Genomic DNA, 15,797 nt, shown 5'->3' with positions numbered 1-15,797 from the left:
TGTGTAGTGGTGACAACAATGATGATGGTAGTGATGTCAACAACAACGACGATGATAGAGATATTAGTGGTGGTTGTGGTGGTGGTGGTGATAGAGGTGGCATTGGTGGCGGTGGCAATACAAATGGTGGTGCTACAAATTGTAGTGTTGGCAGTGGCAACCAATGATGGCAACTTTGGTGGTGGTAGTGGTGACAGAGGTGATATTAGTGATGGTGGTGGTTGAAGCGACGTTGGTCATGGTTGAGGTGGTGGAGCTGGTATTATTGGTAGTGGTGGTGACAATGAAGGTGATAGTGACTTTAATGGTAGTGGTAGTGATAGCAATGTTGGTGGTGATGGTGATGTTGGTAGTGATGATAATCGCAATGACGATGGTGTTGGTGGTGATGGTGATGTTGATGGTGACGATAATGGCAGTGATGATGGTGTTGGTGGTGGCACCAAGCGGTGGCGGTGGTGGTGCCTGCGACGACATTGGTGGTGATTGTGGTGGTGGTTAAGGTGGCAATGGCAGAGGTGGTACTGTTGGTAGTAATGGTGGTGGTGGTAACAATGACGATGGTAACAACATTGATGATGGTAGCATTATCGATGGTGATGTTAATGGCGACGATGGTGTTGGTGGTGCCACCATGTGGTGGTGGTGGTGGTGACGGAGGTGGCAGTGGTGGTGACAATGATACTGGAAACCACATTAATGGTGGTGGCAATGGTATCCATGCTAGTGGTAATGGTGATGTTGATGGCATGGTGGTGGTGGAGGTGGTAACGGTGTTGGTTGGGCTCGACACTAGTTCAGATTTAGGGAGGAGATGGTGTGATGGTGGTGAGTTGGGTAGGGATGAGAAGGGTTGGGGGCATAGGGAAAGAGAAGAGGGAGGGAGAACTGAGAGGGGTAAGAAAGTCTTTTCTTAGGTTTGTAGGGGCCAATACCAAAGAGGATAGGGACCAATATCAACTCTGATATTATTAGGTTGTGAGCAAAACAGCCCAATAAGAGTTTTAAGGGAAAAGAGGCTTGTGAGCCACAAAACAAGATATACTATAAATCTTCAGAGAATATATATTCATTACCTTTAACGTATTTAATTATGAAAACTCAATTTTGATATCCAAACTCATACTCCCATGTTACTATTAACTAATAATATAAAACATATTCACAACATTTATCGACATATAGATATGAAAAAATAAATAGCAGGGTTTTACAAAGAGGGCGTTCAATTTGTTAACTCGGGATGGAGAGAGTTATCGCTCATGATGGTGATATATTGAAGACAAATGCAAATAATTACTTTTATTGGAAATCAATGATTGAAGATAATCCATACTCAAAGGATTTGTATTGGCCAATAACCAATTAGAAGCAGCTAGACAAAAGGACTAACAAAGATTGGGAGCTTTTGAATCAAAGAGTTGTTGCTATAAATTTGGATTTGTGTTGTTCGATGTTTGTTCAAGTATGTATCAACTTGTACCAATGTATGAGTTATGCATAAAACTTGAATCCATGATTTTAAAGAAGACCTGGTAAAGTTGGAGTACTCAAACAACGATAATATGATCAATCACTAAAACACCTTCAAGGAAATTGTGAATCAATTGATGAAGGTAGAAATAAAAATTAATTATAAATTGTTAGATCTTCTACTCTACAATCCTTTGGCAGAAAGTTAGTACACATTGGTTGTAAAAATCATTCTTTTATTGAAGTTGAAAATGATTTACTATATTTTCATTATTATTACTTAATTTGTTATATTAATATTATTATTTAATTATTTATCATATTATGTGTTATGCTTATTTAAAAAAAATGAGTTAAAATAAAGGTCTAACAAACTAAAACAAATGGAGCAAAACTTAAAAATCATTAGCTATAGAACACAACTTTGAGACGACATAGAACCACACTATTGCCTATTGTAGAAGGTTACAATGTCCAACCTTCTTTGTTGATTAAAAAAAAACAATGTCAAACTCATTGTCAACACAAATCAAACAATGACAATACAACTATGACATTTATTTTCTACACTCTCACTATTATATCCAACACCTCCATTAAATTCCAAAATACAGATTCTGGAATGGGCTTTCCATAATTTAATGGAAGGTGTTGGATGCAATAATGAGTGCAAGATACAATAGCATGTAACTTTGATGTCACACAAATGGGTGTGGGGTTGAAGAGTCACACAACAAAAAAGGGATTATTTTCAAATAGGAAAGACAAAAACTTAGACCCCATTTGGGGTGGTAAAGTTTTTTATCTTCGATTTTAAAATGGAATTTCAAAACGAAGAATGTATTAAACAAAATTGGGGCAAAGTTAATTTTTTTAATTATTTTCAAAACAGTTTTATCTTTATTTGTAAAACAATAAGAACTGGTTTTTGGAGTTTTGTTGTGAGTTTACCCTAAATCTTTATGTTGCTCTCTTGGTCTCTCTCTCTCTCAACAACGCTCTATCAATTGACAGTCTTTCTCTTCGACGGTTCTCTCTCCATGCGGCCTTCTCTCTAGACAGCTTGCTCTCTCAACGCAGTTGTGTTTCTTGTTTGCTCTCCCTCTCTCTCTAATGGTCGTTGCTTGTAGCTGGTTGCCTCCAATCTTCGTAGATCAAACCTTGTCGCCTCCAGACAGTGAAGGGAGTGCAAAGGAGACGAAGAGGTTGCATCAAAGCCAAAAGCGAAGGCTTGCTGGTGGGTCTGCATGTTGTTAGCACGGGATTTGCATCTTTGATTGTGATACCATATGTGCACGACTGCGACAAAAGATCTGCATCTCAGATTTCACAACAAAGAGGTGATGCATATTCATAGATCCAAGTTTTGTTTCATTGGATTTGGGTGTTTTGGAAACCTAACTTCTTTTTTTTTCACCCAACACTCCAAAGATCCTTCAAGCAATTTCATCACTTCTCTAATAATCATTGTTTAGGATGGACAAAAACCTTTATGATGGATGAGTTATTTGTATATGTCCTGATGCTGTTGCTATCTATACCTACATGGTTGGGGGGTTATTGACTGGAATTTTTTTATTGTTGCAGTGAAAATTCCCTTTTCTGTAAGTTTAAGTTGATTATAGATGTTGCATTTTAATTGAAATGGAGATAATAAGAATTTGTAACAGGGTGGAAAAGTTACCCAAAACATTGACTGATGTTCATACATGAATGTTGTAACATTGTTAAATTCCTCCCTTTTTTTATTTGTATAGTAAGGTTCTAGGGGACAAAATTTCGTATTCAATCTAGAAGCCATGTGAAAGGTTCTCTATACAGCAAAAAATAATGCCTATGAAATGCGTTAAAATACAAGCAAATTAAAAATGCCCGTGAAATATTTAATAGAACGGCTAAGAATGAATTAAATTTTTTTGGAATGTTGGTATTGAAATTGAATTTCTTTTTCTAGCAAATCTAACTTGTACTTTGAATCAGATTTGATAATTGAAATTTGGAAGCCATGTAGTTTGTGTTTGGATGTGATAAGAAGGATTCACATATAATATTGTCTTTGGAAGAAAAGAGACGAACAGTATAGGATGAACATAGGAGGCCCTTTTTTAAAAAAATTATATCTTTTTGTGCAACCGACTGTTACCAAAAATAAATTGAAATTGAAAACTCAAAATATAAATTGAATTTAGTTTTTAATAATTTTGAAACTGAAAATAGAAAACCAGTCAAACGGGCCTTAGGCAGTGTATGTTTTAGGAGACGGGGAGAGAATAGAAGGAAAATAATGTTTTATTGTGCCTTAGGCAGTGTATGTTTTAGGAGAGGGGGAGAGAATAGAAGGAAAATAATGTTTTATTGTGATCTCAAACCTTTTACACTATTTTAATTCAAATATTTTTGTTTTTTTTTCATCCCCTAAACTAACTAAACACAACAATAAGGTTTATAGAGGCAGTTCAGATGGGCCTGACCCAAATTTTCCTGCCCTATCGCAACTCACCAAAGATCGTCGATCACAATAGTCTACCTGCAAAATCACAATTTCATAATGAACCCACATCGGCACGATCCTGTGAGCAATTCAGCACAAAACACCATTCGCAACATGTATCATGAGATTCTTAAAGTATGATAACAATCTTAACAACCTTGTTCAATTTCAAATTCATCAAGGCATTCTGGAACTTGGTGAAACCGGACGTGCTACGATTCATGGATGAATTTTATGTCAATGGTATCTTCCCATGGGGAGGTAATGCATCCTTCATTGTTTTAATCCCCAAGGTGCCCAATCCACAGTCGTTGGATGAGTATAGACCGATCTCACTAATTGGTTGCATGTACAAGATAGTGGCCAAACTGCTGGCCAATAGAATGAAGGTCATGCCATTTATAATACATGAAACCCAATCTGCATTTATAGAAGGGAGGCATCTGATACAAAGTGCAATGATAGCTAACGAAGTGGTGGATGAGGCAAAGAGAAGTCAGAAACCGTGTCTAGTCTTCAAAGTAGACTATGAAAAGGCCTATGACTCAGTCTCATGGGAGTTCTTGATCTATATGTTAAGGAGGATGGGCTTCTGCGCCAAATGGATCCAGTGGATAGAGGGATGCTTAAAATCCGCTACTATATCGATACTGATAAATGGTAGCCCCTCGGCGGAATTCTCACCACAAAGGTCTCAGGCAAGGTGATCCACTAGCACCTTTTTTATCCAATATAGTGGCAGAGGCACTGAATGGACTTGTGAGAGAGGCTGTCAAGAGAAATCTGTACCGAGGCTTTTCAGTGGGGTCAAACAGAGTGGAGGTTAGCATCCTTCAATATGCAAATGACACAATTTTCTTTGGGAATGCCTCACAGGGGAATGTCAGGGCGATTAAAGCAATCTTGTGGATTTTTGAGCTTGCATCGAGTCTCAAGATTAATTTTGCAAAAAGTGGTTTTGGTGCATTTGGTATGACGGAAAGATGGAAGTCTGATGCAGCCAGCTGGTTGAATTGTAGCTTGTTGTCCTTCCCTTTTGTCTATTTAGGCATACCTATTGGGGCAAATCCGAGGCGGGTTCAGATGTGGGATCCTATCATCAAAAAGTGTGAGAGGGCATTATCTAAGTGGAAATAAAGACACTTGTCCTTTGCGGGGGAGAGTCACCCTTATCCAATCAGTCCTAAATTCTATTCTTATTTACTTTTCATCTTTTTTCAGGATACCCAAGAAGGTAGAGGATAAGTTAGTCAGCTTGCAACGCAAATTTCTGTGGGGTGGAGGTCCAAATAAAAACAAAATAGCGTGGATCAAATGAGAGATAATATACAGACCAAAAAAAAAAGGAGGCTTGGGCATGAAGGATATAAACATGTTCAATCTTACTCTACTTGGCAAGTGGAGATGGAATTTATTCCAGCATGAGGGACAACTGTGGGCAAGAGTCTTGCAATCCAAATATGGCAGGTGAAGGGGTCTAGATGAAGAACCTGGCAACAATAACGACTCATTATGGTGGAGGGACCTAAAGATAATCTTTCAAGCCTCACAACAGGGCGAGCAGCTCAAAAAAGGGATCATGTGGAAGGTGGGGAGAGGGGACAGGTTTAAATTCTGGGAAGACGAGTGGATACAAGGAGAGGCCTCATTAATCACAAAGTATCCAAGACTGTTTGTAGTCTCCCAACAACAGAACCAAACAATCCAGCAATTTCATTAATCACAAAGTATCCAAGACTGTTTGTAGTCTCCCAACAACAGAACCAAACAATCCAGCAGTTGGGAGATTTTAAGGACAACGAATGGGAGTGGAACTTGTCATGGAGGAGGCCATTGTTTGACAATGAGATAACAATGGCTTCAAATTTCCTAAGAGACATTGAGAGGAACACAATACAGAGAAACATAAGGGATGAGTGGGAGTGGAAGGCAGATCAAAGCGGACAATACACAGTACAGTCAGCTTATAAATTAATGACAAGGGAAGCAATTGAGGGGGAAAGGGATCCAGGATTTGAGGAGTTGTGGAATCTAACGGTGCCAATCAAAGTTGCGGTTTTTGCTTTGAGGCTTCTTGGAGATAAGTTGCCTACTAAAGTAAATTTGTACAAGAGACAAGTAGAGGTTGCGGATAGGAGATGTCCATTTTGTGGAAATATGGAAGAGGAAGCAGGGCATTTGTTTTTCACTACAACAAAATCCTTCCCCATTTGGTGGGAATCATTATCTTGGCTGAATATTTCAGCCGCTCTACCGATTGACCCAAGGCAACACTTTCTCCATCATGGTTCCATACTGGCTGGTGGTACAAGGACTAATAGATGGAAGTGCTAGTGATGGCTATAACTTGAACAATTTGACAGAAGAGAAATAAGATCATCTTCACCAATGAATCCTTTTGACAGCAATAAATTGATTGATGATGCTTCTTTTCTTTTGTGGACATGGTTATCAAATCTGGAGAAAGGCTTTGCAGTACACTTTAATCAATGGTCTACTAATATCAGACAAGGCTTTTTGTATTAGCATTTTAATTCATGGCAGGGTGAAGCCTTTTTGGTTCCTATCCATACTCTATTTTAGTCTGATTTGGAACCAGATTATGGTCATCCAATTATATGTATCTCAAGTACCTCTGGTACTTTTCTCATATATATGAATATAATTATCTTTGCTGATCAAAAAAACAAAAATGAAGAAAAACACTACAATATCGCACTGAAATTCTATCCATCGCAATCACCAACATCAGAGAATGCCCCAAATTAACAAATATCCATAAATTTAAACATTTTTCAGGTAGAATACTAGTATGATTGCCAGTCTAATAAAGCTAAATTAATTTATTTCACTGTCCGTTACCTGCATCAACAAACCCTGGGTCATACTGTAATACGTAATATGCAGATGTTTGACTTTTTTAAAAAAAAAAAGGAATTTGATTCCTGTAAGGATATTTTAAAGTATCTTTATCTTGAGCCAAATCCTGTAATGACTTTTTAAAAACTGCCAATAAAAGGCTTCTTGATCTCAAAATATGTAAACCACACCACACCCACAGGACAGAACCACTTGAACTCAACTCAAGGCAAAAAAAAGTTGAATGGCATTCCAAAACACTCGTCAGAGTTCAACCAAAGCAGAGATCATGCTTAATTTGGGCAGAATTTGACATGTTGACTAAATTTCAAAAAATGAAATTCGAAATTGTCCTGGCAAACTAGTGTTTACAATAAGAATATTGATAAAACATCTAAATAATATATTTATCAAAGCTAACTCCTATATACTGTGCTCAAACCTTAACTCTCTGACATCCCCCGAAACCTGGCAAGTGCTTTTTTATGAATAAGCATCTTGTAACTGTCCCCTGCCTGCACCTCAAGGCTAGGATCCAACTTCTTCTGTTGACTCCCAAGTCCTGCCCTATTTTCTGTGGCTTGTGCCAGGACAGGCTCTATCATTCCACTCCCATCCTTTCCTAGTCCCTGTAATCAAATTATCCATAATACAAGAAACAACCATAATGAAGAAATGTTAGAATCCTTCGGCGGATATGTTGAGAAAATACCAAATTTCCAGGGGTATCCCATCCAATTCTTGAGGTCCAAAATGACTGAAGAAAATAATATATATACGTGTGTGTGTGTGTATTATATACACATATATCTAAACTAGAGGAAAATATTATCTAGGTCTAGGATCAAAGTACTAGCATATCCCTGAAAAGAGGAAATTTGGAATAATATATCAAGCTCTACCAAACAACTTGAATAACAAAAAAATGTAATACGTAAAAACTCATGTAATGAGGAGGAACAAAACGGTACCAATCCTTCCTGCCAGCCCATGTTGCGAAGCATCCGATTACCAACATTGTTTTCGTCAATTGCTTTTTCGGCCGTAATCACCTCAAAAGTATCAAGGTTGGCATCTCCAACTATGCGTCCTCCACCAACCCCAGGAGGGAATGGCATGGGATCACCCTTCCTTGATGCAAAATCTCGATCTTCAAGGATACATATGGTAGAAACAAATATTTTCTCAAAACGTCAATCCACATATCTAAGTTACCAGTGAACCTATTGCCTTGCAAACTTACTATTTAGTTATTTAAAATTTATAAATATTACCCTATTGATACATGAACTTGCTAAAATAACTTTTTAAAACTAACTTTTTGGCCAAGAGATTTAAAAAAAAAAACAGTTCTATTATATTTTAAAAAAATATATACCTAAAACTATAAAAGAATTTACGCACACATTTGATTTCCTGACCAGGAAAATTTCTTCCATTCCCCTTATTAAAAAAAAGAGATTCCCTACACCTTCAGTCATCAAATACAATAACATGTAATACACCAATGCCTTACACCTAACAAAAAACTAAAGCTTCCTCTACTCAAAGAGCCTTTTTCATCAGATAACAGACAGTGTTTTGAAATTAGTAATTAATTACTGTCAAGCAAACACTTTCCTTCACCTCAGCGGTTTTCCAAAAGTACTTTAACTCAAGCAATGAAACCCAATATAAATTAAGTAGTCTTACTTGAATCCCCAATTTCAAGGTCAGCTAAATCATTTCCAACTGAAGATGATGAGCCATACAAACTCCTCCTCTCAGCTGCACGGTCCCTGTAAGTTGTTTGAGGTTGTTCCTTGTGAGTTGAAGCAGATTGAGGCATTTCCGAAAACCTTCTTCGACCACTTCCAACAGTCGCAGATGGTGTATATGAACCCAGGGCAGATACATCTGTTCTAAAGGGAGTAGCAAATGTCTGTGCATCAGCATTCGCTGAAGGTAAACTTGGCATAGATGATGCAACAGATGTAGAACCTGAATAAGTATCTGATTTAACAACCCCTCTTCCTGAGCCCCTTATAACCCCCATCACAGTGCCTCCAAGGCTATTACTAACAGGCCGTGGCTGTGCCCGAGAATCAATAGCAGCAACCTGGGCAAGAGTTGTGTGACTTCCCGGATTAGAAGCATTACTTTCCCTTACCATAGTCTCATTTTTTAACTTATTCTTTGCAGAATGCCCAGAAGAATATGACCTATCATCAGCTGAAACAGAAGGCTGATTGTCTTCCAGAGCCACTCGAGTAGCCTGCCCCTCATGGCTCCTTTGCTTCCACATGGTCAACACATTGTTCATTTTTTTCTTGTTTGCCAGTATACTGCTTTTTGAGGCAAGTTTTATTTCCTTTGATTTTTCTTTCTCTTTCTTCTCTGCAGCTAAAGCAGCAGCTGCTGCAGCCTGTACAGCATCTGCCAATGAAGCTGGCTTCTCAACTGAAGCAACAGTAGTAGCTGGTGCAGAAATGACCTTTTTACTTTCAGAACTATCAGATACCTTAGAAGGTTCAGACTCGTTATTAGACGTTTTATTCTGATTTTGATCAGTGCAAGGTGTGTACTGCTGAGTTTGGTGGTCATATGAATACCAAATCCCATTATTACCATCATAGTAAAGACCTACAAATAACAAGAGTGTAAAAATCCAAAATAAAACAATAAGATAATACAACTTTTGACAAGTATATTAGTGTTTCCGATTCTTAATGCTGGTAAAAAAATAGGCTCAACAAATACTTGCAGGCTCCATAAGCAACATTTCCCAAAGCACAATGCTATGAAGTGTGTGAATATAAGACATGCACCCACGGAAACATAGTAGGTAAACAGGAAATGAACAAAAATTGTAGCCTTATCCCTTCTAACAACTCAATTACACAAGAATAGGAGAGAAGGGCAATACAGGATAAGAAAAAGCTTAAAAATTAACTGATACTACTGCACCAGTAATAAATAGGAGTATAGTTCACTTCAACATGCATGTTTTGGGGACTCTCCAAACTTGCTTTTGGATCATTAGAAAAAAGGCCACATAACAGGGAAAAAAGTCTTGAGAATCTAAGAGCAACATGAGAATTACCTATGCAGCAAACAAAAATGCTTTTGATAAACTTTTAAGATAAACAATACAGGCTTTTCCGACCAACTCAATCAAGATACATACCAGTATTTCCATCATAGTAAAACCCAGAAGCAGCATCATAGTAATAGCCCGATGCTTCATCCCAAACAAAGCCTGATTGTGGAGCACCAACTTCTGGACCAGTAGATTGTTTGGCATCTGGATTGTATTCTTTTGGAGCCCATCCCACAGAATCATACTGAATATTGCAGAAAAGCAAAATCCATATATCAAATTTATGATAACAAATAACTACAGCATATCAGAACTATAATTAAGAACACAAAACTGTAGTAAGAAATACAAAATATTAATGTGGCATATTCAATGAGATTAGAAATAACTCTTGGTGGAAATTCCCCTCTACAATAAAAAAAAAAATCAGTGACAATACACACAGGAAAACACATACGGGAAATTTAATTACCTAGGAGCTGTACACCAAATTAGAAACCAGCTCAGATCAGAGAGAAATATGAAAGCTTTCTATACAAATAAAAATTCCCCTCTACTTCTGTTGTATTTGACAACAATTATTTACTTGAAATTATCAAAGAACTGGTTTTTAATAATGCCTCAATTTTTTTCAGCTTAAGGAAATCAGAACTTCACTATTCAGATTTCTCAATAAGTGATGCAAATGCTTTGGACATTTTTTAAACCAAATTTAAGTATTGCCTAACACATTATGAAGCAAAAAAAAAATTCTGCTAAAAATATCTGAGGCAGAATCCTGTTATTTCCATAAAATGATTTGAAATTGTCAATATTCATCTTAAATAATACAGAATGTCTTTAACCATGTATAAACTACAAATACAAATTCATAATATATATAAGAATAAAACACCTGTTGGGCAAATGTCGCAGCCTCAATAGCAGCAGCTGCAAGACTGCTTGATTGGGAAGTTCCTGATGTTCCTGATCCAGGGCCTAGGATACTTTTTGCATACGCCACTCTTAGAATCTGCCCATTCTTTTCTAGCATAGTTCCATTTGTTGCCTCGAGAGCTTTGGTAGCATCATCGACCTAAAGAAAAATATCTTGCCACATTAATACCTACCCAAACACCTATTAGCAACCAACTTTTCTTGCCAGACTCCCTCCCTTCCCCTCCTTTTTTTTTTCTAGAAAACAAAATAACATAAATGTGAAAATGAACGGTATCAATTGCATAGGACTCCAATGGCAAACACACACAGATAGCTACCACTGAATATATAAATATAATTGTACAAATTTGGGTAAACAACTTATTTAAGCAGTTATTCAACAAGCTCTTATTATATCAGAGCTTAATCATAAGCTTGACCAATAAGCTTCTAGAAATAAGATAAAAAGAACTAATTTTGATAAGCTTTTAGGTGGAGCATATTAAAATAAACTAAGTTCATAGAAAGGTAATAAGACACCTTCATAAGCCCAAATGAGATCTTCTAAACACCCTCTTTATCCATATAACTCTCAAAGTATTACTTAACAAAATTTCAATGAATCCTTCAAATATGGGAACTGTCATTTCAATCAAAGAAACCAACAAAGTCCACCATAAAAAAGCTGTCTTCACTCTTTAGACTGTTTTACAAATTCACTAGAAAATATTTTAGGAAGAAGATATCATCAAATGATGTAAAGCGTGCTAGTTAACTATGCAATGACACAAGCCGTCCAAATGCACCCATTTTAAGATCTTAGTGATCAATGTGTGACAAAGATATTAACCTTTAAAGACCAGGAAGAGAGAGAGTGAAATAGATTCCAGCACAACATGCAACAAGAATTGCTCAATTATTAATCACAAGTTGTACCTACCGAATAAAAGTGTACAAATGCAAATCCCCTTGAGACATGAGTAAACTTGTCTCTCACAAGACGCAGATCCTGTAATAGATAATAACACTACTTAGCATATAAATGGCAACATAAACAAGAACAACCCTGCCCCTCCAATGCATAGGCATAGTAAAAGGATTAGTTAACTAGCTCAACTATTTAGTAACCTAACCTTAATCGGAGCATGTTTGGAAAACTCATAGCGGAGCATTTCCTCATCAGCATTTTCATCCAATCCACGGACAACAAGCACATGAGTTGGACCTGATTGCACATATAGTTAATTACAGAGCATTAATAAAGTCAATGTCAGGTACAGGAGTTATACTTACCTGCCTCTGAACCTTTCTTTCCTATAGCTGCTGAATTTGACAATGAAATATCTGCTGCAGGTGCATCATCAGTTCGTGGCTCATTACACTGTAATAATAAGAATTAAGCATTGAACCAATTCAATATTTGCACATATGTACGCATGCATACTTACACCTCAATTGTAAAAAGGCTGACTACCCTAAATTAATTTGGGCATGATAATCCAAAGCATTAAGCATGAATAAAGTCTACAGATTCAAAAATAGTAATAGAACACAAAAAGGATGTAGTGGAAAAATATGAACCTGATAGCAGGAAGTCCGGCGCGCAAAATTAATGTAGCCACATATAGTACACATCCAATCAGATGGAACCGTAATGCTCTTATAATTATGACCTGATTTCATAGCTCCATCTGGACCAGGACCTCCGGTTGGCTTACTACTGCAACAGATGGTAATATAGACTATTGTAATTTACAGCATCAGGATATAACTTGGAAGTACAGACAATTTGCAAAGCTTTAAAATGAAAAAATACCTATATTCAAAGAAAAGTTTTCTGCCATCCACAACAAGGCCATCATCTCCTAGTTTGTCCATCATTCCTTGTGCAGCTCCCTAATCCATAATATATTACATTCAATACAGCGTTCATCAAATCAAGACATAAATATAGCATTGGAAAATAAACATGATAAATACCATAGAAGGAAAATCAATGAATGCAAATCCACGAGAGACGCCAGAATTTCTCTCCTTTATAACACGAACATGACGGAGGGGACCCCATTCAGCCTAAAATCATATAAATGATGATATCCGTAAGGAAAATAAACATTACCAAAATCTACAAGAGAAAATGATGACACTCAACAAAACAAATTAAGTACCACATACAAGGATTTGGTATAGATCTTCTTCAGTTGTCTTCTGTGAAAGACCTTTCACAACAACAGTTGCAGATGGGGCCTATGAAAACAGCTTTTACATCAAATTGTCTAACAGTAGTAAGATAATCACCTAAAATATAAAAGCACTATTCACCACATACCACAGAATAATGCTCTCGCTGACGTTTATCATCACGATCCCTACGTCTTTCGCTTTTGTCATATCGACTGTCAGAATAGCTATCTGCCTTATAACTTCGACCATGGCTTCGACCTCGAGGGGACCTAGATCTTGGATGGTCATCATGTCCACGAGATTGAGATCGGGAATGAGAATGGGAATGAGACCGGGATCGAGAACGAGAATGGGAACGAGAACGCTCACGTCTCCTATGTGGACTCAGATCTCTTTCCCGACTATGACCTCTCTTATCTCTTTCCCGATCACGTGATTCGCGTTGCCTCCAATTACTATCTCTTCTACTACCTCTTTCATAATCAGAATCATAACTATGTCGACCATGATCATAATCCCTCTCATGGCTATCCTCCCTATGATGATGAGAGGACGCTCGAGACTTGTAGTCATAATCATCATCATATGCATAATCATCACCATGGTCATTTCCAACAAACCTGGCAGGTTTATCATATCCTCGATCACCATAGTTTTCAATGCCAGTATAGCCATCCCGAAACCTTTCATATTCTGGATAGGTGTCAATCTCACGATCCCTGAAACCATCAATCTGATTATACGATTCATGATAGGGCCTCTGAAAACGTCTAGATTCCCTGTCAAGTGCATAATCTTCATCATAACCTCTCCGTTTGGCTTGACTCCAGTGGCCAACAGGAGGTCCAGGTGGCAGATAGGCCTCCCTATCCAAAATGTCACGGTGGAAATTATTTCTCTGGTAAACAGCATCCCTTGGATATCTTTCATCTATAAACCTTCGCTCGTCATAGGAACCACCAACCCTGCCAAAAATATGGGTAAAATGGGAGGAAAGAAATGATAAAATTCAATACTACGCATCAAAATAACTACATTATCCTTATACTCCTATGCCAAACATTATGCATAACAAAACACAAAAGCAGATCTCAGTCATACAATCACACATGAGAAGCAACAAATTAGAAAACAAAAAAAAATCCTCAAAGACACAAACTTTTACCCACAGGTTTCACATTACCATAGCGACGATGATAAGCATGAAGCAGTTCAGTTGCACTCACCGGAAGTTGGGGTCGTGGACGGCGCCGTATCCCTCAAGAGCCTGTGGATTCAAGAGAATAAGCTATGTCAGGAACAAATAATCAATGGTGAGACGAGGGTTAGGCAAATGGAGTCCATATCTGACTGCCCCCACAGCTAGCTTTCTTTCAGAATTCTCCGATAAAAAATCAATCAGATTGAAACCCTAATAGTAGTTTCTTTGAATAATGATCCCCATATATTCCATATAGGTGAATTATTTAAGGAGGAAACCACAATTACGCTGTTATTATCCCAGCCTTGATGCAGAGCATAGCGACCAGGATCCATTTCTTGCCAAGCCCACCACCGTTCCTCTCTCTAGCAATACTGTCTCAAAGTCAAAACCTTTCTCTCTCCCTGTAATATATGCACAAACAGATTCAGTTATATCCACCATGAAACCCTTTACCACCACCTTCTGGGACCCTCTCTTCCAATTCCAACAACAATTACCGTCTTCAAAATCCTCGTTGTATTGTCCCACACATCAACATACCCATCAGCACTATAACTATTTTCGCAATTAATTAAATAAACAATCCAACAATAATTTGCAGAGCAAAAAAAAAAAAAGCCAACAATAATTTTTTTGAAAAAAAAGAGTAAAATTTATCAATCTATCATCGGAAACAAATTCGATTGATCAACCAAACAGCCAAAAAATAAACGAAATTCTCGTTAAAAAGGAACAAAGAAATCGACGGTTAGGGTTTTTACCGATGATTGAGCCGGATCTAGGGTTTTGGTGTCGCGCGGATTGATGAAGGAAAAGACGAAGAGCGCGTGAATGTTGTTAGGGCACTTCGATGATGGAAGGAAGAAGAGGGGTGAATGTGAATTATATGAAGTAGGAGTAGTGGCTGGACGAGACTCTTTCTATGAGTTTTAGATGAATGATGGTCAAAATTCACCACCGATATATAATTAAATTCATAAATCACATTTTTAGCTGAACTTAAAAGGAACTTAAGAATATATTCATAACCACGTGTTTATCTAAACTCTTTTTTTTCTGATTATTTTCTAAACTCTTTTTTTTTTCATAAACCAATCAGGGTTGCAAAAGTCGTAGTGGCTTTTGAACCTTAATCAAGCATCTCAGGTTGAAATCCTAATTCAGTTTTTATGTAGGATGAAATAATTATTTTGAGGGGAAAATACTTATTTTGTGTGTGTTCATAATTTATATCAAAAATTTATTACTTGTTTTAATGGAGACAATTTCGTACTAAAATTATTAAAAAAAACAGCATGAACTTTTATTTAAACTCATTTACTCGTATGTTTGTCAAACCAGTAAGATTGATCTAGAGGTAGGGGATTTGGGATATTATATATGAGGTTCTAAATTTATTAAAAGACTTTTATTATGATTTGTAATTTAGTTTAATGAATTCATAAAATATGAATTCATAAGATTTAGTCACATTAGAGATTTTTAAGATTTTAAAGGATTTTATGAATTTAAAAAAGCATTCGAAATTATTAATAAAGATTTATGAATTTTTCTCACCTAACACTTTAAATAAAACGCATCATCATGTG

The 15,797-nt window shown here is 37.0% G+C and overlaps 1 protein-coding gene across 3 annotated transcripts; it reads right to left on the bottom strand.

The window, feature by feature from the left end:
• Window positions 1–7,047: 7,047 nt before the first annotated feature.
• On the bottom strand, window positions 7,048–15,183 carry LOC114422958 (SUPPRESSOR OF ABI3-5-like). 3 transcript variants are annotated; one of them, XM_028389528.1, is made up of 16 exons: window positions 14,970–15,181; window positions 14,493–14,609; window positions 14,231–14,271; window positions 13,150–13,969; window positions 12,996–13,067; window positions 12,801–12,893; window positions 12,637–12,716; window positions 12,402–12,540; window positions 12,114–12,201; window positions 11,954–12,045; window positions 11,761–11,829; window positions 10,798–10,977; window positions 9,990–10,146; window positions 8,516–9,445; window positions 7,795–7,973; window positions 7,048–7,452 (listed from the first exon to the last, which is right to left on the bottom strand). In XM_028389528.1, the coding sequence occupies exons 2-16, from the start codon at window positions 14,538–14,540 to the stop codon at window positions 7,267–7,269; spliced, it is 3,174 nt and encodes a 1,057-aa protein (XP_028245329.1). In that variant the 5' UTR covers window positions 14,541–14,609; window positions 14,970–15,181; the 3' UTR covers window positions 7,048–7,266. The 3 variants fall into 3 exon arrangements, with proteins under 3 accessions (XP_028245329.1, XP_028245332.1, XP_028245330.1); XM_028389529.1 differs by having other exon boundaries at window positions 7,094–7,452; window positions 12,402–12,537; window positions 14,970–15,182; XM_028389531.1 differs by lacking the exon at window positions 7,795–7,973 and having other exon boundaries at window positions 14,970–15,183.
• Between the last annotated feature and the right edge of the window lie 614 nt (window positions 15,184–15,797).

The sequence above is a fragment of the Glycine soja genome, chromosome 8 (assembly GCF_004193775.1).
Source record: "Glycine soja cultivar W05 chromosome 8, ASM419377v2, whole genome shotgun sequence".
Lineage (NCBI taxonomy): Eukaryota > Viridiplantae > Streptophyta > Magnoliopsida > Fabales > Fabaceae > Glycine > Glycine soja.
This window is presented reverse-complemented; position numbering and strand designations above follow the sequence as displayed.